The 21,081-nt window shown below is 53.9% G+C and overlaps 12 protein-coding genes across 12 annotated transcripts; 6 read left to right on the top strand and 6 right to left on the bottom strand.

The window, feature by feature from the left end:
- The first annotated feature begins 189 nt into the window (after positions 1-189).
- BU26DRAFT_468563 (ferric reductase-like transmembrane component) lies at positions 190-2,652 on the top strand. The gene is made up of 2 exons (XM_033825292.1): positions 190-745; positions 798-2,652. The coding sequence occupies exons 1-2, from the start codon at positions 225-227 to the stop codon at positions 2,362-2,364; spliced, it is 2,088 nt and encodes a 695-aa protein (XP_033676798.1). The 5' UTR covers positions 190-224; the 3' UTR covers positions 2,365-2,652.
- A 43-nt stretch (positions 2,653-2,695) lies between these two features.
- On the top strand, positions 2,696-4,038 carry BU26DRAFT_495858 (uncharacterized protein; the record flags this gene model as incomplete). The annotated part of the gene is made up of 2 exons (XM_033826233.1): positions 2,696-3,078; positions 3,149-4,038. The coding sequence occupies exons 1-2, from the start codon at positions 2,739-2,741 to the stop codon at positions 4,036-4,038; spliced, it is 1,230 nt and encodes a 409-aa protein (XP_033676799.1). The 5' UTR covers positions 2,696-2,738.
- A 249-nt stretch (positions 4,039-4,287) lies between these two features.
- BU26DRAFT_571543 (uncharacterized protein) lies at positions 4,288-4,920 on the bottom strand (the record flags this gene model as incomplete). The annotated part of the gene is made up of 2 exons (XM_033834149.1): positions 4,288-4,610; positions 4,848-4,920. 2 exons carry the CDS (start codon positions 4,918-4,920, stop codon positions 4,288-4,290), a joined length of 396 nt encoding a protein of 131 aa, XP_033676800.1.
- A 3-nt stretch (positions 4,921-4,923) lies between these two features.
- Positions 4,924-5,867, bottom strand: BU26DRAFT_524944 (uncharacterized protein). Its single transcript, XM_033830389.1, has one exon. It carries the CDS (start codon positions 5,817-5,819, stop codon positions 4,983-4,985), a length of 837 nt encoding a protein of 278 aa, XP_033676801.1. The 5' UTR covers positions 5,820-5,867; the 3' UTR covers positions 4,924-4,982.
- Positions 5,868-6,081: 214 nt separating this feature from the next.
- Positions 6,082-7,759, top strand: BU26DRAFT_495859 (uncharacterized protein). The gene is made up of 2 exons (XM_033826234.1): positions 6,082-6,947; positions 6,996-7,759. The coding sequence occupies exons 1-2, from the start codon at positions 6,499-6,501 to the stop codon at positions 7,690-7,692; spliced, it is 1,146 nt and encodes a 381-aa protein (XP_033676802.1). The 5' UTR covers positions 6,082-6,498; the 3' UTR covers positions 7,693-7,759.
- Positions 7,701-8,579, bottom strand: BU26DRAFT_544321 (uncharacterized protein; the record flags this gene model as incomplete). The annotated part of the gene is made up of 3 exons (XM_033831731.1): positions 8,418-8,579; positions 7,965-8,365; positions 7,701-7,834 (listed from the first exon to the last, which is right to left on the bottom strand). The coding sequence occupies exons 1-3, from the start codon at positions 8,501-8,503 to the stop codon at positions 7,701-7,703; spliced, it is 621 nt and encodes a 206-aa protein (XP_033676803.1). The 5' UTR covers positions 8,504-8,579.
- A 1,063-nt stretch (positions 8,580-9,642) lies between these two features.
- Positions 9,643-11,870, bottom strand: BU26DRAFT_170564 (uncharacterized protein). The gene is made up of 3 exons (XM_033820268.1): positions 11,716-11,870; positions 10,583-11,661; positions 9,643-10,522 (listed from the first exon to the last, which is right to left on the bottom strand). Exons 2-3 carry the CDS (start codon positions 11,607-11,609, stop codon positions 9,774-9,776), a joined length of 1,776 nt encoding a protein of 591 aa, XP_033676804.1. The 5' UTR covers positions 11,610-11,661; positions 11,716-11,870; the 3' UTR covers positions 9,643-9,773.
- A 207-nt stretch (positions 11,871-12,077) lies between these two features.
- Positions 12,078-13,902, bottom strand: BU26DRAFT_440257 (acid protease; the record flags this gene model as incomplete). The annotated part of the gene is made up of 2 exons (XM_033824382.1): positions 12,078-13,731; positions 13,778-13,902. 2 exons carry the CDS (start codon positions 13,900-13,902, stop codon positions 12,078-12,080), a joined length of 1,779 nt encoding a protein of 592 aa, XP_033676805.1.
- Positions 13,903-15,214: 1,312 nt separating this feature from the next.
- On the top strand, positions 15,215-16,055 carry BU26DRAFT_170614 (uncharacterized protein). Its single transcript, XM_033820269.1, has 2 exons — positions 15,215-15,950; positions 16,018-16,055. The coding sequence occupies exon 1, from the start codon at positions 15,392-15,394 to the stop codon at positions 15,833-15,835; it is 444 nt and encodes a 147-aa protein (XP_033676806.1). The 5' UTR covers positions 15,215-15,391; the 3' UTR covers positions 15,836-15,950; positions 16,018-16,055.
- On the top strand, positions 15,885-16,563 carry BU26DRAFT_170528 (uncharacterized protein). The gene has a single exon (XM_033820267.1). The coding sequence runs from the start codon at positions 16,209-16,211 to the stop codon at positions 16,377-16,379; it is 171 nt and encodes a 56-aa protein (XP_033676807.1). The 5' UTR covers positions 15,885-16,208; the 3' UTR covers positions 16,380-16,563.
- Positions 16,564-16,747: 184 nt separating this feature from the next.
- BU26DRAFT_571550 (uncharacterized protein) lies at positions 16,748-17,842 on the top strand (the record flags this gene model as incomplete). Its single annotated transcript, XM_033834150.1, has 2 exons — positions 16,748-17,481; positions 17,536-17,842. 2 exons carry the CDS (start codon positions 16,748-16,750, stop codon positions 17,840-17,842), a joined length of 1,041 nt encoding a protein of 346 aa, XP_033676808.1.
- Positions 17,843-18,786: 944 nt separating this feature from the next.
- On the bottom strand, positions 18,787-21,081 carry BU26DRAFT_170524 (cytochrome P450). The gene is made up of 4 exons (XM_033820266.1): positions 20,803-21,081; positions 20,456-20,713; positions 19,615-20,398; positions 18,787-19,560 (listed from the first exon to the last, which is right to left on the bottom strand). Exons 1-4 carry the CDS (start codon positions 20,924-20,926, stop codon positions 18,861-18,863), a joined length of 1,866 nt encoding a protein of 621 aa, XP_033676809.1. The 5' UTR covers positions 20,927-21,081; the 3' UTR covers positions 18,787-18,860.

A 21,081-nucleotide genomic window follows, 5' to 3' on the forward strand; every position in this document is an offset into this window, starting at 1 on the left:
AGCAGTACTCCAGACGATCATGAGGAAAAGGGCTGGGAGGAAAACCTTCTCATTTACCCACGATCCAGGCTCAAAACACCCATGCCACTAATGCAAGCCTTTCGAAACTCTGGCCCATCCAGGCCCCAGCCAGAAAGGCGCTCCCGTATACATAAAGCTGCCGTCCCAGTTACCCTTCTCCCGGGTCTGTGTCTGAATTCTTATCTTCATCCTTCACCGCAAAGATGTTCAGACAGATGTCAATGGCGTCGATGAAGCTTAGCCTCCTCCTCGCTCTTGCCCCGTCTACCCTCGCCCATCTCGAATCTCCCAAATTCCCGGGCTATGGCTTCGCCTGGTACACCCCCGTCTGCGGATTCGCTTGCAGCGGCGCCATCTCTAGCGCACCGCTCTCCTGTACCGATGCTACGACAGGCACCACATCCCCCTCATGCCTCGCCAGCGACACCGCGTATCTGACGACCTTGGCGTATTGCATGAACTCCACATGCGATCCGATAGAGACGCCGGTATGGAAGCGCGAAGAGTACTGGATGATGAAGATGACGGGCGATATGTCGGTCATGCCTAAGTGGACTTACTCGGAAGCGTTGGCGGAGGTAAATGAGATGCCGATAGTGGTGTTTAACTCGAGTGAGAAGGGGGTTTTGAATGAGACTGTGCTGATCAGCAAAGAGGACTATGAGGTCCAGGCCAGATTCGACAGGATGTTTGATCATCTGGAGATGCTGCAGGCGAGATACATGTGAGTAATGCTTAGGTCTGTTACCTTACAGACGGGGACTGACGACAAGTAGCTTTGTTCTCGTCACAATCGGCTTCGGAACTCCCATATTTTTCACCCTCCTGGCCCGGCTCCCATACATGACCGGCATCATCGACAGGCTTAAGCCATACTTGGTGTATCCCTCCCTCATTGGAACCTACCACATCCGCCCTCTACCTTGGCTGCTCGGCAACGCGCCCACAGTTGGGCAAGCCTTGTATATCGCCATGTTCTTCATCCTCAACCTGGTTCTAACCTCGGTCAACTACCGCCGCTCGCCACCGGGTGAGATGCCCTGGGGTTTCGGCCCCAAAGAGGAGATCCTGGCCTACATAGGATACCGCACAGGGCATATCGGATACGCGTTGCTGCCTCTCGTCATCCTCTTCTCTACCCGAAACAACTTCCTGCTCTGGGTAACCAACTGGTCGCACTCGACGTACATGCTCCTGCACCGCTGGGTGGCCCGCATCTTTGCTATTCAGGCTATCGTGCACAGCATTACGTTGCTGCTTACTTATCAGGGCACCGGCAGCTACTCGATGCAGTCGAAGATGCCATACTGGCAGTGGGGCATCGTCGCCACGGTCCTCACTTGCGCGATGTTGATCCTCAGCCATTTGTACTTCCGACGCCTCGCATACGAATTCTTCCTCATCCTGCACATCCTTCTCGCTGTCTTTGTCATCGTCGGCTGCTGGTATCATGTCATCCTGATGTGGGGCTACAATTTCTACGACAACTGGCTGTACGCCGCCATCGCGGTGTGGTTCTTCGACCGTCTGGTCCGGGTGCTCCGCGTTGCCAAGAATGGTGTCCGCCGCGCCGTTGTGACCGAAATAGGGGAACACTATGTGCGCGTCGATATCGAAGGCGTAAGGTGGGCCAACAGGCCGGGATACGCAGCATATGCGTTTTTCCCTACACTGAATCCCCTGCGACCGTGGGAGAATCATCCATTCTCGATCAACTCGACAAGCGTATTCCGCAGCTATAAGCATGCGCTTGCGCCGGCGTCCACGTCCCTGGCACACTCCTCGTCCGACGATGGCCGCGATATCGAGAAGCCGAGCGGGAAAGTACCGGCTACCAGCGCCATGCAAGCCGTTGATTCGACAGTGGGCACATCGGGTGTAACACTGATTATCAAGAAGAATGCCGGTTTGACGAGGCTGTTGAAGTCGACTAATCGGCTGCTGACACTCCTTGATGGCCCGTACCCACAGACACCTTACGCAGATATCCTGACATGCGATCGCGTGGTGTTAATCGGTGGTGGTGTGGGAATTACGGGTCTGCTGGCATGGATCCATGCTCATCCAAATATCAAACTGGCGTGGAGCGTCCGGTCGAGCGCTGAGGCGCTATGCAGAGAGATGGACACTGTCTTGAAGGATGTGGCGGACAAGGAAGTCGTGATTGGTGAGCGCTTAAATATCGACACTTTGCTAAGGACAGAGGCACAAGCTGGGTATAAGAAAGTCGGCGTGGTTGTATGTGGTCCGGCGGGGATGTGTGATGACGTGCGAGCCAAAGTATCCGGGCTGGGAAGAGGTGGCACAATGTTTGAATTGGAGGTGGATTCCTTCTCTTGGTAATTTGAGCTGGCTTCGGCACCTTGCAGCTGTGTGAGGAGAATGAACGCTTCGCGTCTTCCAGGTTCTCTTACAGTGAGACGTTTTCGTGTGACCATAGCGTAGCCTAGATATCTCGATTATTCCCGTAGTGCATCTATCACCCCTATCGAGCGAGATTGGATAATGTAGAGAGTACAAAGAGGGGAACGAATTGATAGAGGAAGAGGTGTGGAGGAAGTCGGAAGGATGAACGAGCGGAGTGAAAGCGAAACGCGCTAACCGGAAACGTACTAGCACCAAAGTCTTGACCTCTAACTCGAGGGCTCCGCCACAGCTCCATCAACGTCCGCCCTACAAAGGTACACTCATTGGAGCAAAAAACACTCCAACAGAACATGCCCTCCACGCTAAATCGTGAAATATCACCACCGCCTCGGTTATCCAAGCGCCGAAAGACATCAGAGACTGTATCGCCCTGCAGCAAACAGGATGACGAAACCACTCCAATGCCCAATGCAGAACCTACGCTCGCCGCCATCGAAGCCGGAAGAGCGAAAATTGAAGACCATCTCACATACTTCAAAGAGCACTTATCGAAATCTGCACGGCAGACAGAAGACAGCGTGCCGAGAATTAGCATTGAAGAGTGGGCGGATTTATATCACAGGAACGAGCATTCGCACGGGAATCATTTTGTGATCCACCAGCACAACCACCCCATTTCCGGTGTGCACTGTACGACTTACTTCCCCCTTGAAAAAACTCCTACCCGAATATTCCACAAGAAACGCTAATGCAAACGCAGATGATCTGCGTCTCCAATTCTCCGCATCAAGCTCCATCTCCTTCGCCGTCCCCAAAGGCCTCCCCGGAAACCCAAACTCCAAAAGCCTAGGCCGCATGGCCATCGAAACGCGCGTCCACAACCTTTGGAACCACCTTATCGAATCCGCCTCCCCTAAAACCGGCTCCCTCCTCATCTGGGACACGGGAACCTACAGCGTACTGCCGCGCAAAAAGACGGCTAATCGCCCGCCGTCCCCTCAGACTACCGACGACGGCAACGACTCTTCGGATTCTGAACCCGACACCGCCGCCATTCGACCATCCAAGCGTAGCGACGCAAAACACGAAAACGAAAAACTAATAGAAGCCTTCCAAACGCGCTACGTCCGACTCCGCCTCCATGGCACCCGGTTACCCAAGAACTACACCGTTACCTTGCGTCTCCCATCCGCTAATGATTTTGCCAAACGCCGCCCTCCCGCCCGTAGGAAGAGTCGCCAGGAATCTCACCAAATGCAAGCCCAGCCACCACCATCCACCGACTCCGAGCCCGACGACATCCATCCCACGCGGCAAGAGAGAGAGGAGAGCGGAGACCTGGACACTGACTCCGAAGAAGACGCTCAAACGCGGCTCAACAACGCCTACCCCGGCTCCACAAACAGCATAGGCTCCGTGCACCAGCGGCAATGGTTCATGTTGCTCGACCGGGCATCGAGTGGGTTTGTGCAAGAGGGGCAGACCGGGACGTGGGCCAGTAGAGAGGGTGAGGGGTTTGAGGCTTTCTATGTGAGGGGCAGGGATGTGGAGAGGAGCGTGGTCACGGGACGGTTGGGAAGGGAGGTGGAGTGCGATGAAGGGGTGGAAGGGTTTGTCGGGAGAGGCGGGTGGGCGGGGATAGAGCGGTAATGCACAGGTATGAGGCAGTTGATGAGACAGGTAGACGATGTACTAAGGAAGTAGCAATAGAATATATTAGATAGTGCTAGCAGATAGTTAAATTCTTACAGAGTAAGAATAAAAGAAGACTATACTATATACTAGGCTACTATATCAGCGCTCACTCGATTTACCTAAAGCCTCTAAGATAGCTAGAGATACAGATACAGTGTTAGAAGAAAGACAGAGATGCAGACAATTACGCGAATGACAACAGCCTCAGAGATCACACACAGGACGCGGAACATCGTGAGAATCCCCAAGCCATGCTAATATCTGCTCGGCAGTTACGGCCGACTTCTGCGGTCCAGCGGCAAGTAGTCCATACAATAGGCTCTTCATCCAAATCATCGCCACGCTGCCGTTCACGTAGCTCCGTAGCGGCATGTGCTTGCCGTCGTGTAGCTCCATCAGCCCTCGCCACTGCTCTTTGTACACCCGCGTGTAGGTGCTGAAGCTCGTGCCCGTCTCGTTCATGTACGCGGCAGCCTGCGCCAGTGGCAGTCCGTCGAGCAGTCCCAGCAGCTCATCACCTTCCTGTCCTGTGATTGTGTTAATGATCTACTTTCTTTTCCACTTGCTAGTTCTCTCAACATCACTTGACTACAAAGCGCTGCTCATCTCAAGTCCTCTTTCATTGCGACGCAGGCTAACCCTGTAGGCCCTGTCTGCTCGTCTCATTAAGCGTAGGAACACCCTATTTGATCAGATTATGCAGCGCCGTAAGAGCTCTGCTGACACTGGCGTCACGGGCGTTTGCAGTACTTAGTCTTGCGGACCTGACCTGACCTTCACCTCGTCGGCTTTCGGAACGGTTAGTTCAGTGGTGGCCTTCAGTGTATCCGAGAACATCGTCTGAATTTTAAAGCTCGTCTAGTACTAGCAGGGAAGGCACAGAATGCTATCAATCGCAATTAATCGTAGTCTGAATCGTTCTTCCAATAGGGATCGCGTCTTCTCCTGTAATATTCTTCCAACCACTCCTCTTCCTCCTCCCGCTGCCTCTCCCGCTCTTCAATAAGGAGCTGCTCATTGTCATACGCCTGGCAGTCTTCTTCATTGTCAAATTCCACTCGATCATCCAGCGAGATCCATATTTTCTCCGGCAGTTTTGTAACCTTGACAGTCCATCCGTAGTCGTGCATCCTCTTCGTCAAATCATTGCTTGGATCCTGTTCGGGGTACACCTCGAAATTGATAACAACCTCTTTGAGGGAAGGGATGTTCTTGAAGTGAGTGTCGAGTAGACATAACGCCTCCGCTGCAATTGGCGAATCGCTAAGTGTGTAGTTCGCGCAATCCGGTGAAATCAACAGTTCGAGAGTCCTTATACTTGTACAGGTATCTCGGATGAGTTCTAGATTTCTAATATGCGCTTGGTGAAGCCCAGCTCTCTCAGACTCGGGGTAGTCGAAGGGAGGGAAGGGAATGCAGATATGGCGAATATGGCTTGCCTGGGATCCGATTTGGTGAAGGAACGGGGAGATGTGGGCGCTCTCCGTGGGAGACGGTGTGGAGGTGAATACTTCGGGGAATTGGAAGCGATTATCGGAATAGAGTAGCGTACTGGCTTCGCTGTACACCGTCTTGTTGATACGGAGAAGGGCTAGACACAGCTCGTCCCCTTTGGACCGAAAGAGTGGCGGTGACGGAGGGCCATTGTCAGCCAGAAATACGATCGGTTCAGGAAGAACGAGGAGTTCCGAGAAGATCTTGAGCCGGAGCTCACGGGCGATGTCGAGGATATTCATTTTAGTTGGAGTGATGGAGGCGTCTTTCCGCGTCGCTGGACGTGCAGGTGTGCACTTGAGCTGCGCACGTGTGGCGGGGTAGTAGGGCCGACAGAGTTTCGGGATGCAGCGGCAGTTCCGCCTACCGAGTAGTTGCTATGCCTTGCTTAGCATTTTTAGGCGGTTCGCTTGTGTGGGCGGTTCGCTTGTAAAGTACGTTATTTAAATTAATATATAAAATATTTAAGGTTAGGACTCGCAGGATAAAACTCCAACTCCTTGGCAGGAGCGCACCACGACTTGTTGATCAACACTCCCAGTCCGCTCCTGCCTCACGTACGTCCGCCCGTGTCGAAGTCGCTGCTCTGTCTACTCGAGCGTCCGCCCTGATCCTCTCACGGTCCGTCGCTGAGCGCCTCGCCCAAGCCACTCGCTGTTCGAGCCGCTCGTTGCTCTCAGACCAGTCTTAAAAACCCCCCACAATCCATGTTGTCAACAACTGTCCCGCAGTACACACGTACCCCATTCTACAAGACGACCTTGTCAAGCTCAGTCACCAGCTTGCAGCCTTTAGAATACAGTACACGTGAACCCTTGGCGCGCTTGGACCTCCACCGCTAGCGAAGTGCGTGTACTGCAACCTCACCACGCCAACTTCGATTCTCACTGGCTAAAGTCTAGCATTATCTCTTCTATTCACATGTCTGATTCCGAAGAATACTCCCGGGAAGCTGCCGTTACAGAGTTCTTCAATCAGACGTGTGCAACCCGCGCTTCCTGTGACAGTAAAGCACTGGATCTCGTAGGCGGAGAAGTCGTCCCCGTCGAAGTGCAAGGAGTATGCAGCTACACCGTCTACGCTGGGCCTCAACTCGAGTATGTTGTCCAATTCCGGCTTAAGTCCCTGAAGCTGGATACCAAGACGGCGACTTTGGCCGCGCAGATCTACGGCTCTCTGCCGCCAACAGTCAAATTCTATGGCGAACTTGGATCAGAAGGAGACGAAGCAGGAAATGAACCGCTGCTGGTGTATGTCATGGATCGGATACGAGGTCTTAGTCACCTGGACTTTATTCTCAAATATGGATATCCGCCAAATTCAGAGTCAAACGTCGCTGCACGGAGGAACCTCATAACGGACATCGCTCGGTATGTACTTATTAGAAGCCAGAGAACCTGCTAATCATTTGCCGATAGATTCATGGCCCTCTCATGGAAAGCCCCGCAGGAAGTCTCGTTGGAGTACCGGGGGATGCTAGCCCAAAGGTACACTGGCGACTTACAGCTCTTGCTCACAGCGCTACCAGAACGATTCCACGCTATCGTCCAGGGTGTGCTCGATCACTTAGACTCAGTGTTCTCTCTCCCTATGGTCCTGCTCCATCGTGACTTTGGCACGTCAAACATTCTCGTTGAGGATGCGGCTTGCCATCTCACTGGTGTCATTGACTGGGCCGAAGCAGAAATTTCCCCTTTCGGTCAAAATCTTCATTCCCTTGAGGCATTTACTGGCTCACTCCACCTTCAACATGGATGGAAACGATACAACGATTACAAGGACTTGCAAGTCAGGTTCTGGGATACCTTTAGCAATGAGATTCGCAAAAGTTTAACTCAAGAGACCAAAAAGGCCATTGAAACATCTAGAGTCATGGGTTTACTACTCTCCCGGGGGTTCACAAAGCGGCTTGCTAATGCAGCCCCACCTATCCCAATTTCCGATGACAGCACGGGAAGCTACAACATGTTGTTCCTTGACGGGACTCCTCCTCAAGCCAGAGACCAAGTTCATTATGCTGTGAGCGGAAACGTCTGGGCTCATGGAGGAGAGAGAGCGATTATGGGACATGGGACATGGTCGTATTTGCTACGGAATCTTCTCCCCCTACAATGATTCAGAATTCAGAGGACGCCGACATCGGCAAGAGCTTGCTTCAGGTCATGGACATTCTCCAATTTGGGCAACGGTTTCCCAGCATTGAACACCTTGTGGTTGCCCGATGTCATCGCGGCATGAGTCATTGGACGCACACGCTCTCGGTTCTCCATCTCTGACCTCGAACTTCCACCCTGTGATTCGGCTCGGTGTGCAGCCCAATACCTTCTGACCATCCAACATGACTGTCCCCTGATCAAGGATGAGCTCTCACATGTCGCATTTCACACCGTCCATGAGTATCTGAAGGCCAATAAGGTCGGTAAGATTGTTGCTTGTAATGTAGTGAACGAATTTAGTGATGAAACCATGTCCAACAGCCGAAAGATCAGGCATCGATCCATCCTGATACTTGTACGCAAGAAACTCGTTGTCTTTGAGAACAAAGATATGTCCATGAACAGCACTAGGATTGAAGGTGCTGACGTCGGTCGGGTTGGTCCAGCGGCCGCATGGGTTTTCGAAGTTCTTCCCGAGCATGATCGTATTCTCCGGGATCTGGAAATGGCCATGGATCAGGTGAACTCCAAGGGTATTATGGGCATTGTGGCGGACGAACAGCGCCGCAAGGTTCTTGATGTGCTCATCAGCAACTGGTGGCTGTGCGGCGTCGTCTGGAAGAGCATTGTAGCTAAGTAAAGTGCCTTAGATCGATACGTTCAGGCGAGCACGTCTAGACTTACGCAGTGCGACTTCTTTCCAAGTCTCTCAGAACCAGAGGCCTTGCAAAGGACCCTTCGCCCAGATAGCTTGCCACAACAGTTGCCATTGTTTTAAAGATTTCTCGAAACGTACTTGCTTGACAGGATGGATAAAGCAACGAAGTGAAAGTATGAAGGTATTAATAGTAGGCAGATGCTATGGAATGAAATGTGACGGCGAAGCACATCTTATACTTCATGATATGGAATAGCTGCACCTATATGCAAACAGTCTTCCGCATTTCTGTTGCTAGTCGCGCGTCTGACAACCACAGAACTGGGAAACCCGGGAAATCGATATCCTACATGTATGTTAATCCATTTGTGGAAGCAGGCAGAATGGCGCAGTCGTGAAGTGAATCTTGGCTATAAAGGGCGAATGTGCGCCTCAAGCCTATCATCCTAAGCTCTCCTACCACCCCAGTCAGGAAGCCCTCAGAAAGCGGCACGGCGTTTGGAGGCGTTATATTGTTAGATATTCAAATATTGCTCCTTGTCACGGCTGTAATTGTGTCTTGAGTCCCGCGCTAAACTTCCGGATGCAAAGAGATCCTGCCCATACATGCAGGACAAAGTATCGCACCCCTTCCCATTCTATCTTTAGCAGCCTCTGCGGCACAGGAGTTAGATTGCGGCACAGCATCGAATCGACGTGACAGCCTTCGCCCAGCCTCTACACACTGCGGCTATCTTTCATAACAAACGGAGACCGTAGGTAATATAGCGGTCTCGAGCCGCCCGCGTGCGACTGGGGCGAAAGCCTGAGCAATGGAGGCATGGCAGGCCGTGGATGAAGTCGTTTTACGAAAGTGTATAGTGGTGGCGATGATGTTGCGGACGGCGTTGAGGACCCGTTGACGCCAAGCCGGGACGCTGCACTCTCAACCCCGCCCATGATCCACCTGGGCAGCTATCCTCTCTCAAAATTGCAATCCAGCCGGACGTTCGTCCACGGTCATTGCTCCCTTCACCACTCTCGTCGCTGCTGTTGTGCTGATTATTGGGACTTTGCCAGCGCCGATTGAGCCCCTGAATTCACCTCAGACTTTTGTCACAATCTGTCGCGGCCTGCCGTAGGTTTAATTCTCTATCCTTACTGACGCCTCTAGATACTATCAAGACCGCGTTCGAATTCCCATCTCCTGTCGCTGCCGAACCGCTGTCCGAGACAACTACCGGTATCTCCCACCGCTTAGCGCCCGGTTGCTGTCATTGCGAGCTTTGGTGGAGGGTTTCTTAATATAGAGATAAACGTAACTACTAAAAAGAGCATGACAACGAAGCATCCAAGCCAACGACACTGCACTAAAACCCAACCCTTCCACTAGCCTACAACACCTACTTGAACTTCGTCCCATGCCTCGTTACCCCCGGCGTTATTTTCTCAACGCCCTGAAGCGCCCAGCTAGGCTTCGTCTTCCGCTCAACCCGTCCCACACTCTCAGGCTTCATCGTGTTCTTGATACCACCCTTGATCTCTTTCTTCCTAGTCTGCGGCTTTGTCGAAGGCCCAGCTTCTTCCTCTGCAAATGCGACCTTCTTGCTAGGCGTCGCCTGAACCTTCGGCGGGGCCTTCTTAGCAGGGGCATTTGGGGAGGGCTTCACCCTCTTCGCCTCCGGGGTGCTGGAGCTTGCGCTGGATAGCCTTCTCTTGCTTGTAGCAATAGCTGCCCTTGTTACACGCGGTTCTGGCGTAGGAGTGGGAGGTGTGGCCTTAGCCGGACCGCCCGGACCGCGTTTCGTCGAAGAACCAGCAAGAATATGACTGAGACGACGCGTGCTAGGCCCACCGATCGGTGAATCGGTGGAGAATGCCCGATCCGTCGAGGCAGATCGTTGAACTCTGGAGGCCACAGGTTGAATGGCCTTAGCGCGACGTTCTTCTAGACGGCGAGCGACTGCAGAGGGCTTCTTCACGCTTTGAGAGATTGCGATATCGGATGCCGGAGATTCCGTAGCTCGTTGAGGGTGATTGCGAATCTGGGCTTTGCGGCCCTCCCCGAGATATCCGGTGGTGCTGCTCTTACACGGTATGGAGGGTCCGGCGGGGGTCGGTGGGAGGGAGGGGCGGCCAACGGGTTGTTTTCCTTTGCGGTCATAAGTCCTGTCCAAGCACCGCTCTCGAACAGAGGGCCGGGTTGACTTACCGGCGGCCTTGCTTGACATAGGCACGTTCAGAGTGGAAATCGGCACGGATGTTGGGACGTCTTCGGGAACGTAGTACTGGTGCGCCTCATTCACAGCGACAGGGTGTAAGAAGACTCTGGGGGCGTAGTCCTTCTTTACCTGCTCGTCAAGACTGCCGGCTGTGTTGAGCTCGTCGAGGACATTCGGAAGCATGGCCGTACGTGCAGCTCTCTTGATCAGACTCCAGAGTGGCTTGCCAATGTTGGGAAGCTTGAAGCGGGATCCAGATTCATATGTCGTCGGGATTCTGGCCTTGTCTACGGCATCGTACGGAACGTTGGTCTCGACGATTGGGCTCGCATCGGCAGCACTCTTTTTGGCAGATTCGCGGAGATCGTAGTTGATCTTCATGCTCTCCCACTCCTGCATGTAAAGCGTTTCTCCAAACGGGAGCATAGCTGGGAAGTCCTTGTGCCATTCTTCGACTTCGTTATCGGGACCGCCGTACAGAAATTGCGTCTCGCGAACTTCGGCCTTCTTCAACGGATCCCTGAGCTTTGGATAGGAGACTTCTTGAGGAGGAGGTGCTTTTGGCCTGCGGGACGATTCCGGAACTGGGAGATCGTCTGAATCGTCTTCCCCGCCTCGGTAGAGGACCTCAGGAGACAGCAGCTCTTCGATGCTCGCATCGGTGTCTTCAAGCGATACCGAACTCTCTTCCTCAGCGATTCTCTGAAAGTCGGCTTGCACTTCTCGGATCATGGACCGCAGCTGCCGATATAATTTGGGATTGAACGAATATCCTTCTTCGCGGTACTGTTTGAGGATGCTGTCGTCGATCCTCTGCACGTACTCAACGTATACTTCCGGCGGATCAGCGCCTCCTTCGTCGGCAATGTAGCTGATGGCTTGTCGGAGACGGCGATCGTTGGCCTGTTGGGTTATCAATTCTTCGTCGCTCGCAGAATAGAGGTCGGAATCGGAGGGAAAGTCGAGTTCTGAGGCGCGGCGGTCAGGGCCAGCGGTCCTGTAATACCGAGATGCCATGCTGAAGTTTGCGCAGCGAAGCTTCCGTGAGGAGGATCGAAGAGTTTGAGTGCTAGTTCTGTGTGAGCAGTTGTCGCGGAGAGCTAAGGCAGGTCGCAAAACTTACCACGCAACTCGCACTCACGCTGCACGACTAGTTCCGGGTGTTGCAGTCTGGGGAGGAAATTGTTGAACGCTGCTGTATCGCGGATCAGGAAGCTTGAGGTGTTCTGGAGGGTTTTTCTTTCTTCACAACAAAGGAGTGCCAAAAGCGAACATCACTTCAGTTTCCGCAAACGGCCTGGAGCGGTTCGCAGATGTTTGGCAACTACAGTCTTTGTGCTCAAGGAAGTCCGAGGCGCATCTTCGTTTTTGTTTGTCTCATTAACAATCGATGTTAGATCACCCTTTGGCGACGTTCGAGAGGGGGGTGATGCTTGGCATTCGGCGATTCCGTGCGACATTGCTCAAGCTCTGCACTCCTTTGGATCACCCACATCGATCCGCTCGAGGATGGTGCTCGGAAGCCGGCGTGGGTGTTTCATCCTCGTTTCTGATCTCAACTAAGGGTATAGCATCCGTATCATGGTCCGGAGCAATAATGGGAATATCGGGCGTCTTCTTGTATGAACCCTCGCCCTCCATCTCGTGAAATTTCAGCTCTTCAGCCGGCATTTCATAAATAGCAAGCTGCGTCCCATCGACTTCGGCTGGCTTTTGTGGTCCATCCGCCCCGAGCTCCGCCTTCGGTTCCATATCTCCTGCAACTTCATGCCGGAGCCCTTCTCCCACTTCGTACTTGATACCTTCTCCAGATACTTCGTGCTTGGCATTATTCTGGACATCAGTGTCGTCCAGTTCGTGTGCTTTCTTGCTCTTTGCCTTCTTCCGACGATACAGAATGAAGGCCACCGTGGCGAGAACGATTACAACCACAGCTCCGCCGACGGCGATACCTGCGATAGCGCCCGTGCTCAATCCCGACTTGGAGCCAGACCCAGCGCCGTTGCTGCTTCCCCCAGAAGTCTGCTCTAAAGGCGGCAGTATCGCAGCAATGTCCTCTTGAATCGAGGAAGAAGGATATAGTGCCTGAGAGAGGTTGAAGATGTTTCGCTCATAGTCCGCGGAGAGATAGGCGCTCTGGAGGAAGGTTCGTCCGAGGAAATATTGGGTGTCATTAGCCGCCCTCTTGAGAGGGAAATAGAGTGTGGATGAATTTCCCGTAAGCGCAGAAGTAGCGGTCTGGTAGAAATTCCAGTATGGCATATTGATTGTGACTGCGTCACCGGAAACCTGTGGACCGACCTTGAAGCGCACTTCTGGATTCTTATCGAGGAGGGATTTATGCGAACTGTCATTTAGTAGATACAGCTCGGTCTGCTCGTCCCACGCGAGCCCGAATACCTTCTCGAATTGCTCGCAGACGCTGGGTGGCAGCCAGATATCCGCAATCAATGTGCTGATATAGGAGATGATGCCGGAGTTGAGGAGTGGGTCGCTAGTTATATTTGTCGTGATCTCCTGGATGGCGACTTGAAAGTCGAGCGAGATATCGTCTCCGAATGGGAATACCACGTTGTTCGCCTCAAATCGACTTCTATCATAGCCTCCAAGGACTAGACTACCGAATACTTTGGGTGCTAGATTGTGCGCTCCAGCAGTGTATGACCAGGACAGACTAGGTATCGGTGGGCTCATGTTGCGCAGATTCTGCATGAGGCTCGGGATCGGGTTGTTGTAATCGGTAAAGTTGATCGGTCGAGGGTTTAGCGACAGGCTCCCCAGCCAGAAGTTATCCGTGATGATTCCGGCGATGCTCTGGTTCTCTATGGAAGGCAAGTCATCACCACTCCAACCCAGGCCGACATTGTCGAAACCGTACAGGCCGTCTCCGTCGAGTCCAACCCGTTCTTCAAGGTATGTATTGAGCTGGTACGACCCGAATTCCTTCCACGTGGAAGACGTGTTCCTCTTGTACAAGGAACCATGGCTATCACTGCACTCTGTGACGTCGCCGTTGCTGCATGCTTCTGGGAGGACAAGCCACGTAGAGGACTGATCGGAGGCAGGAAGGACGCGAATTTGCTGTGGCGGCGTGCCAATCTCGATTCGAAACGTGGACCATGGGCCGTCTTTACCGTCCCTGAGGGTGTTAGATAGATGTCATGTTCTTGTTTCCGTGTACCTACCAGAACTGACTGGATGGGATGCTCAGCGGCTGTCCGAGGCTTGTGACATTCTCAGCTCCCGAAACGAGAGCACAGAGCGACACGAACAGGAGCCCCAGAAGATGCGACCAGCCTGTAGCTGCCATGCCATGCCACAGGCGCTTCAGCGCCATTCGAGCGTGAACATGGAGAAGTCGAGCGCTCTCATGACAGCTGGTGTTGAAGACACACTCCAGGTCAATCAAGCAGGAAGGCGCATCCGGCCCGTAGATCTCCTGTATGCATATATTAAAACGAGCATGGGTTCTACCTCATGTGGAGAGCTGATTGGATCGTTAACAGCCGGGGTAATATACCCTTGAAGACGACGGACCGCGCTGGTATCCGTTTGGCCATGTTTTGCAGCCAGCGTTACCCAAGCCTTGGGTCGCGAGCACCTTCCATCAAAGGGGCTTCAGGTCCGAGGGGTCAAATTCCGGTGCATAAACGCGGGCTGAATGGGACGTGATGTTGGAGTCGAAGGCTCGCGACGTTGATCGCGGCACCGAGGCGCTTGCCTGTTAGAGCAGGCAGCTGCAGAACTCCCCCATCCAGCGCAGGCCCAGTCTCCTCAGTCGAAATCACATTACTGCCCTCCCGTCTTTGGGCCCGAGTTGCGGGCGGATCATGCCACGGTTACCCTTGCAAAGGCACAGCCGACACTCGTGATGCGGGAGGAACCTGTGGAGGGCTTGAGCATCCTTGGGCTTGGCGAAAGTGTCACGATCCTTCGTCCCCCCGAATACGAGGCTGGGGCCACTCATCTCCACGACGGTTGACGATCAGCTGGGGTGAGAACCTCAAATCTCCAAGAGGCATGGTGGCTCACGCCATGGATCAGGATATTAGCCATGCCAGAACTCTGCCGTCGTCAGCTCCTCTCTCCTTGACTTCACCCACTCCGTACGCTCGTTACCACAATGTCGCTGCTTAATATGCTCCCGCGGGAGATACTCACGCTCGTTCTTTTAGCATCTAGCGCATGCGCCATTCCATACCCACGTACGCTCGCGATTCCGACTCTTAGACGTCGACTAACGACACCTAGAGCTGCTTCCAGTCAAGAATAGCACCGCGTTCAGCACCACGCCGAGCCCAACGTCAAGCTTCTTAGGCAGTACAGCCCCAGCGTGGATACACATCGAATCTACCGCGACCGGCTTCGAGCCAACGGCGACCGATCCCCGAGACGGCGGGACGATTGATTGCGCAACCGCTCTATGCGACCCTTTCATTATCATAGAACAACCGACCGCAACAGGCTTCGAAACGGCAGACACCCCGGAAAGCACGACTTATACGCCTCCGACATATAAGCCCGATCAGAACCCAAACGTCGTCATCACAAGCACCCCAACAGTCATCGGGGTACAAACCTCTATCGCGCCACCTACGGATTCTCCGCAACCGAATAATGGGCCAGGAGACCCGAATCCGAATGGTGAGGGGATACATACAGAAGGCGGAGGAGATGCGCAACCGCAGCACACAGCAGGCGGTGACCTTCTCTCGGATATCCTCACGCGTATAGCGCGGCCAGGATCGCAGCCCACACAGGCGTCTCCCACGGGTGGTTCCTTCGACGAGCCGCAGCAAATGCAGCAAGGAACGGCGCAACCCACGCCAGGCCTCACCGCTCCCGGCGCACAGCCTACTCTCGTCCTAGGCGAGCCGATAACACTTGGTCCTGCGACCTTGACGCTGACTCCTGGGCTGTCCACCACCGTCGGAACGGGATCTACTGCTGTATATGTGGGGATTACCATAAACACAGCCGGTCAGACCATCATTACCGTTAGCTCTAGCGGCACCGCGGTTACCGCTACCATCACAGATGCGCCGGCCACAGTGACTCTCCCCAGGACAGGCTTCGATGCAAGCATCACAGGCGCTGCAAGGCCAGGCGAGCACGATAGTTCCAGCGCTGGCGGGGTAGCCGCTACAACTTCGAGCAAGGCGGGCGCCATGGAGCGTATAGAGACGATGGATTGCTGGGTAGGCATAGTTTTGGGCATCATGGGACTTGGCATTGCGTTATAGGGCATAATCGGGTATCCTGGGTGGGAATTTGCCAATGCAATTTGCATGATCTGGCGTCGGGAAAATGATACCATGGCCATCTGGGCGCAAACCGGATCACAATGTACCCATGTAGGTAGCGTACACGTTTTATCTCGCATTCATTTAAAGAAACAGCCCTAGAACTTCACTACCTTTGCCAGTGAACGCGTTCACGCGTCGGCACGTGACCGCGCGCTGTTCGACCCCGCATCCTCCACTCTAAAGAGCCCATCCCAGTCCTCAACGCCCTCACAAGTCCTCTGCTACATCGACTCGACGAAACATTGCAACCGCCGAAATCAACAAAACGAAGAAGCTCACCAAACACCACACTACATCAAGACCACCCGAAATGGCTTCCAAGGGCTCCTCTTCCAAGCCGACCGGCACCAATTCCGCGAGCAAAGATGCGGGCTTCCGCAACTTCAAGCACTTCCTGGAGTCCTATGGATTGCGCCTGACGAGTCCGGATGATGTTGAGGAGGGCAAGGCTATTCTGAGGGCCATGGGGTATTCGGTTTAGGACAGCAGGCGTTGCAGGCGGGCGGGTGCGTGACGGTTGACGGTTTATGAAAGATTTATCCAAGATTGAGTCCGGTCTTGCTAGGTTATTGCCAATGGCGGCCGCTGGGGCTTGTTATGGTGAGAGCAGTGCGCCAGAGCTCCGCGTAGGAAATGCAAAGGATATGCAAGAAATGATGATGTTTAACGGACTCGCTACGATAAGGGCTGCACGATACCTTTTCATCTACCTAGGTAGGTTTAGATGGTATGATACTAAGAAGAGAAGCGTGCTAGGTGCCATGCTGCCACGGCAACTACCCCCGCGACAAACGCGCCTTCGCATCACGACATCAACAATCACCACAATCCACCAACATCACGACACAAATGGAGTCGAAAGACGACAAGTCATTCAATCCGTTTGCTTTGCTCCCAGGCAGTATGTCTGCTCTCGCGATTTCCAATCCAGCCGCTCCGCCGCAGCAGTCGACCGTGGCAGACAGCTCCATTTTGGCACTACCAGAGGCTAACACGCCCGCTGACTCTGCGAAGGGAAGGAAGGCGGAGAAGAAAAAGAAGAAAAAGAAAAATAAGAGGGGCCAGGAGGAATCGTCATCGAGGCCGGCAGAGCAACAGAAAGCGCAGGAGAATGCGGTGCAAGCTGGCTTGGATGCAAATACGGTAGCTGCGCAAACCAAACTGCACAGCGCCATTTCCACCTCGGGTTCCGGTAACACCGATCAGACTGGGCTTCTTTCCTCGTCAACCACGGCAACCTCGTCCTCGATACTACACGAGCAAGCCGGCCCACTTACTGTCCAGAGTTCTCGCCAATATTTCGCGCCAAGCTCTTCAGTTTTCGCAAACTGGAACAAGGGCAAGGGCAAAGGCAGAGGCAAGAACCACCGCTACGCTGCAAGTACTTCAACTGCTGGTGGAAGCTGGAATCACGGATCCACACCAGCTGCGTCAAGCAATGGGTATGGACACTTCGATCTCACCCTGGACCCGATGTACTACTGGAACAACACCGCCGTCCACCATCTCGATGCTCAACTCCTCGCGATGCGCGTCCGCCTACGCTTTCCTACACCAAATGAAGAGTTCTATGGTGGACTGAAGTAAGCGTGGCAATCTCGTCTCTTAGCTGCTCCCGCTAACAGATCGCTTCTCAGGTACCCTCTTTGGCGTCTCATTGCGACCGGCGAAGACACTCGAGATAACATCGCCATGCTTCTCGGTCCGTTGTGGTTTCCGTTCGTGGGAAATGCATACCAGCAGTGGAGACTTGAAGCGCTAGCACTACCTACTCTCCGGCTTGGCTCTCCGCTTTACCACGAGAGGATGCTCTTGAACATGGGTTTACCGCGGTGGAGTCCCCGTGAGCCCACAGTGAAGGAGCAGGGGATGTTGGTCAATTACGGCAGATTTGCATCGGCGGTGCATAAGGGGGAGAAGCACTCCTTTGAGTGGGGGGCTTAGGAATGCGCAAAGGATGTGGGTGGTAACAAATGTCTTCGTTGTATATGTGCATTGACCTGACGTTCTGCCAGCCAGGCATGCTGCAGCAACAAATCCGGATGGGTGTGGGCCCGCTTCCGGGCCACGCCTTTCAGCGGCTGCCATTAGCACATGTGTCTGCAGAGCGAAATGTGGCGGACATCTTAATAAGAGTGAGAACTATGCTGTAATACAGAAATCTTGGAGATACGCGACACATTAGTGTCAGCTGCGTGAGTACACACCCCGGCTTCATGTTCGCCGTGTCTCACGTATCCCTCCGTTTCTCGCTCTTCCTCCGCCACTGTGGGTGCGCACAATCAATCGCGGTACCTTTTGAACTGAAAATCTAGAGTTCAGGTACCGGAACTCGGTACTTGCCATGAAGGATGGTGTCTTGCGGATAGGGAATGAGGCGCGCCACAATGCACCGCCACGGTGAGTGATGCTGACATTCAACCACCCAATCACGCCTCTGCCAAGGACCTCGGGATGAAGTCAGATCGTGTGGCGTTGTCGATCAACTGCCTCAGCCTCAGCCAGGAACAGGCAGTGATGGTACACGCTTCAAGCAAGGGTTTTCAGAATTACTATATGGTTGTCACTTTCGAATGCATGGTAGACCAAGATCGCAAGGAATTCGCTTGTAGCTTTAATCATAAGGATTGGATATCAGATATCAGCCAGTCTAGCTACCCAAAAGCAAGTTTCCCTCTCCAATTTATCCTACCGGCGGTCGCAACCTCAAAAAAGACAGTCGCCTTCCCCACCCCACCCAAAACGCCCAATGCCATGCTGACACGCAGGAAGAACTTCGCCTCTACGACGCCCGGTGTCTTAAATTGCGCATAAATTAAAAGGAAAGAGAATCAGCATCTGAGTTCCCACGCCGCACGCCGCATCGGATCCCCACCCCGGAATACCGATGTAAGCTTTACAGTTTTGCCACACCGGCGCAGCAGCAGCATGGCGCAACGCGTATTGCGGTGTACTGTCCTGCTCATACCTTACCCCAGCCCACGGGCTTGTCCCGGCCCTGATTGTCGCCCCAGAACTCGCGGCTGTCCTTGTAGTCGCCCTTCTCCATGCCTTGGCTGAAGAGCTCGCGCACCTTATTCGCGCGCTCGGAGTCGCGAGGTCGGAGCTGGAATTTGAAGGGGAGGGGCTTTGCGATGAGGAGGGTTGTGAAGTCGAGAGTGGGATCGATTGCATTGGTCTTCTTTTCCTGCTTCTTGGGCGCTGCTGCTGGCTGCTCGGCGGGTTTCTTCTCTTCCTTGTCGGGGTATGTGCCCGGGTAGCTATACTTGGAGAGGATGACGTCTTCCAGGGTGGGCGACTTGGGCTCGTCGACGCCGGTGTTGAGTTCTTCGGCCGAGATGGAGGCCTTCTCGTTCATGCCGATGGTCTCGATCTTCTCCGGGTCGGAGCACATTTCGAGCGGTGCAGTGGAAATGGAGAGATCCTCAGGTCGCTTCGAGATGTTGAACATCCAGGCGATGGAGCCGATGCCGATGAGGAGATCCTCGTCCGCGACGGTTTGGCCCTGGCATACGCGTCGTCCGTAGCCGAATTGGGTGATGTTGATGATGGTAGGGAACTGGGTCAGGGGCTCTTGGTAGGTTGGCCAGCCGGGCTCGACCCATCGGAGGGGATTGAATGCTTCCGGATCGGGGAACATAGCAGGATCACGGGCAATGGCCCTGGAAAGGTTCTTAGCTGGAACGTTACAGTTAAGCTAGGTGCGGAGTACTCACCATTCGAGCGGGTGCATGACGCTACCCTTGGGAATGAAGTAGCCGTTGTATTCATCGTCCTGGATCAGTTCGTGCGGAATGCCAGTCGGGACCGGCGGGCGCCAGCGCATGCACTCTCGAATGACTGCTCGCAGGAACGGGAGGTTCGGTCGGTCCTCAGCCACTGGAAGCCTGTCACCGCATACCCGGTCCAACTCTTCTTGCAGCATAGGCAGGTACTGCGGGTAGAAGCACATGGCCAAACAGAAAGTCTGCATCGGCGCGGCGATAGTCAAGGCTCCGGCAATTCCATGCATACCAACGGCATACGCGCCCTCAAGGTCGTACTTGAAGCCCCACTTGCTCCGGTTGTCGAGGAAAATCTTCATCCACGATTGCGGTGCCTTCTTCTCCGAAATATCCCTCTCGACCTCGTTCTGCATGATCTCGAAGAACGTCCGCTCAGTCTTGGCACGTCTTCTTTCCCATGCCTTAGCCGGGGCGAGCCAGTCTGGAAGTGACATTACGAATGGGAGCTTGTTCCCGAGAGCGCCAGTGGGCGAGACACCAATCAGTAGCTCGCGAGCACGCTGCTTAAGCTCATCGCTTGCTTCGCTGTGGCCCCAGGCTAGGCGGCAGGTGACACGGGAAATGAAAGACTCCAAGGCGTGGTTGTAGCGCTCCGGGTCATCTAGGAGTTCGACAAGCATACGCTTCGCCTCCACTTCCGGGTAACGGTGGAAAAGCGCCTTCTCCGACTCGCGCATGATGACATTGGCAAACTTCCTCTGCCTAGTCCAGCCATCTAGCAGACGTCAGAAAAACTAGCTCGAAAGCTTGTACTTTGCTTTCGTTGACTTACCATTCTTGCTGAGGAGCGGCAGGTACTGTGCGCTAGTCCTGTTGTCATCGAGCAAGGCAGGAATGTGGGGCCTATCAGAGTAGATGGCGCCCTTCTTGGCCAACAGGTCCCGGGAGATCTGGTCCGACGATATCCAAACGTGGTTTGAGCCGGCTAGGTTGACGTTGTAGATGGGACCATACTCCTTGCTCCATTCGTAAAACTTAACGAAGCTATTCTTCTCAGGCACATCAGGCACGGAGCCGACAATGGGATAACCTGCAACGAGAAACGTGTCAGCCAATGCTCAAACCACGAGGGTCCTGTGCTCCGCGCAGACGGTAGATGCAGGGCATAGTTGACCATACCTTTGGGACCGGGGAGAGGCTTCAATCCAGTCGGGAGTTTCTGACGACGTGATGCTGCGAAGACTTTGTAGAGTACATATACAGCCAACGCGGATGCTACCGTAATGAATGTTAAGGGTGCCATGATGGCGGGAGATCCTGTGAAGGATACTTGACGTGTAGACAAAAGACGATTCTACTGTTTCTCAATGGTACAGAAGCTGGGAGAAGCACACGGCGTACACAGAAAAGCGGAGCGTGCCATACATATAGGATCCGCGTCGCTGTAGCGGGACGCCG

This window comes from Trematosphaeria pertusa (genome assembly GCF_010094035.1).
Source record: "Trematosphaeria pertusa strain CBS 122368 unplaced genomic scaffold BU26scaffold_22, whole genome shotgun sequence".
NCBI lineage: Eukaryota > Fungi > Ascomycota > Dothideomycetes > Pleosporales > Trematosphaeriaceae > Trematosphaeria > Trematosphaeria pertusa.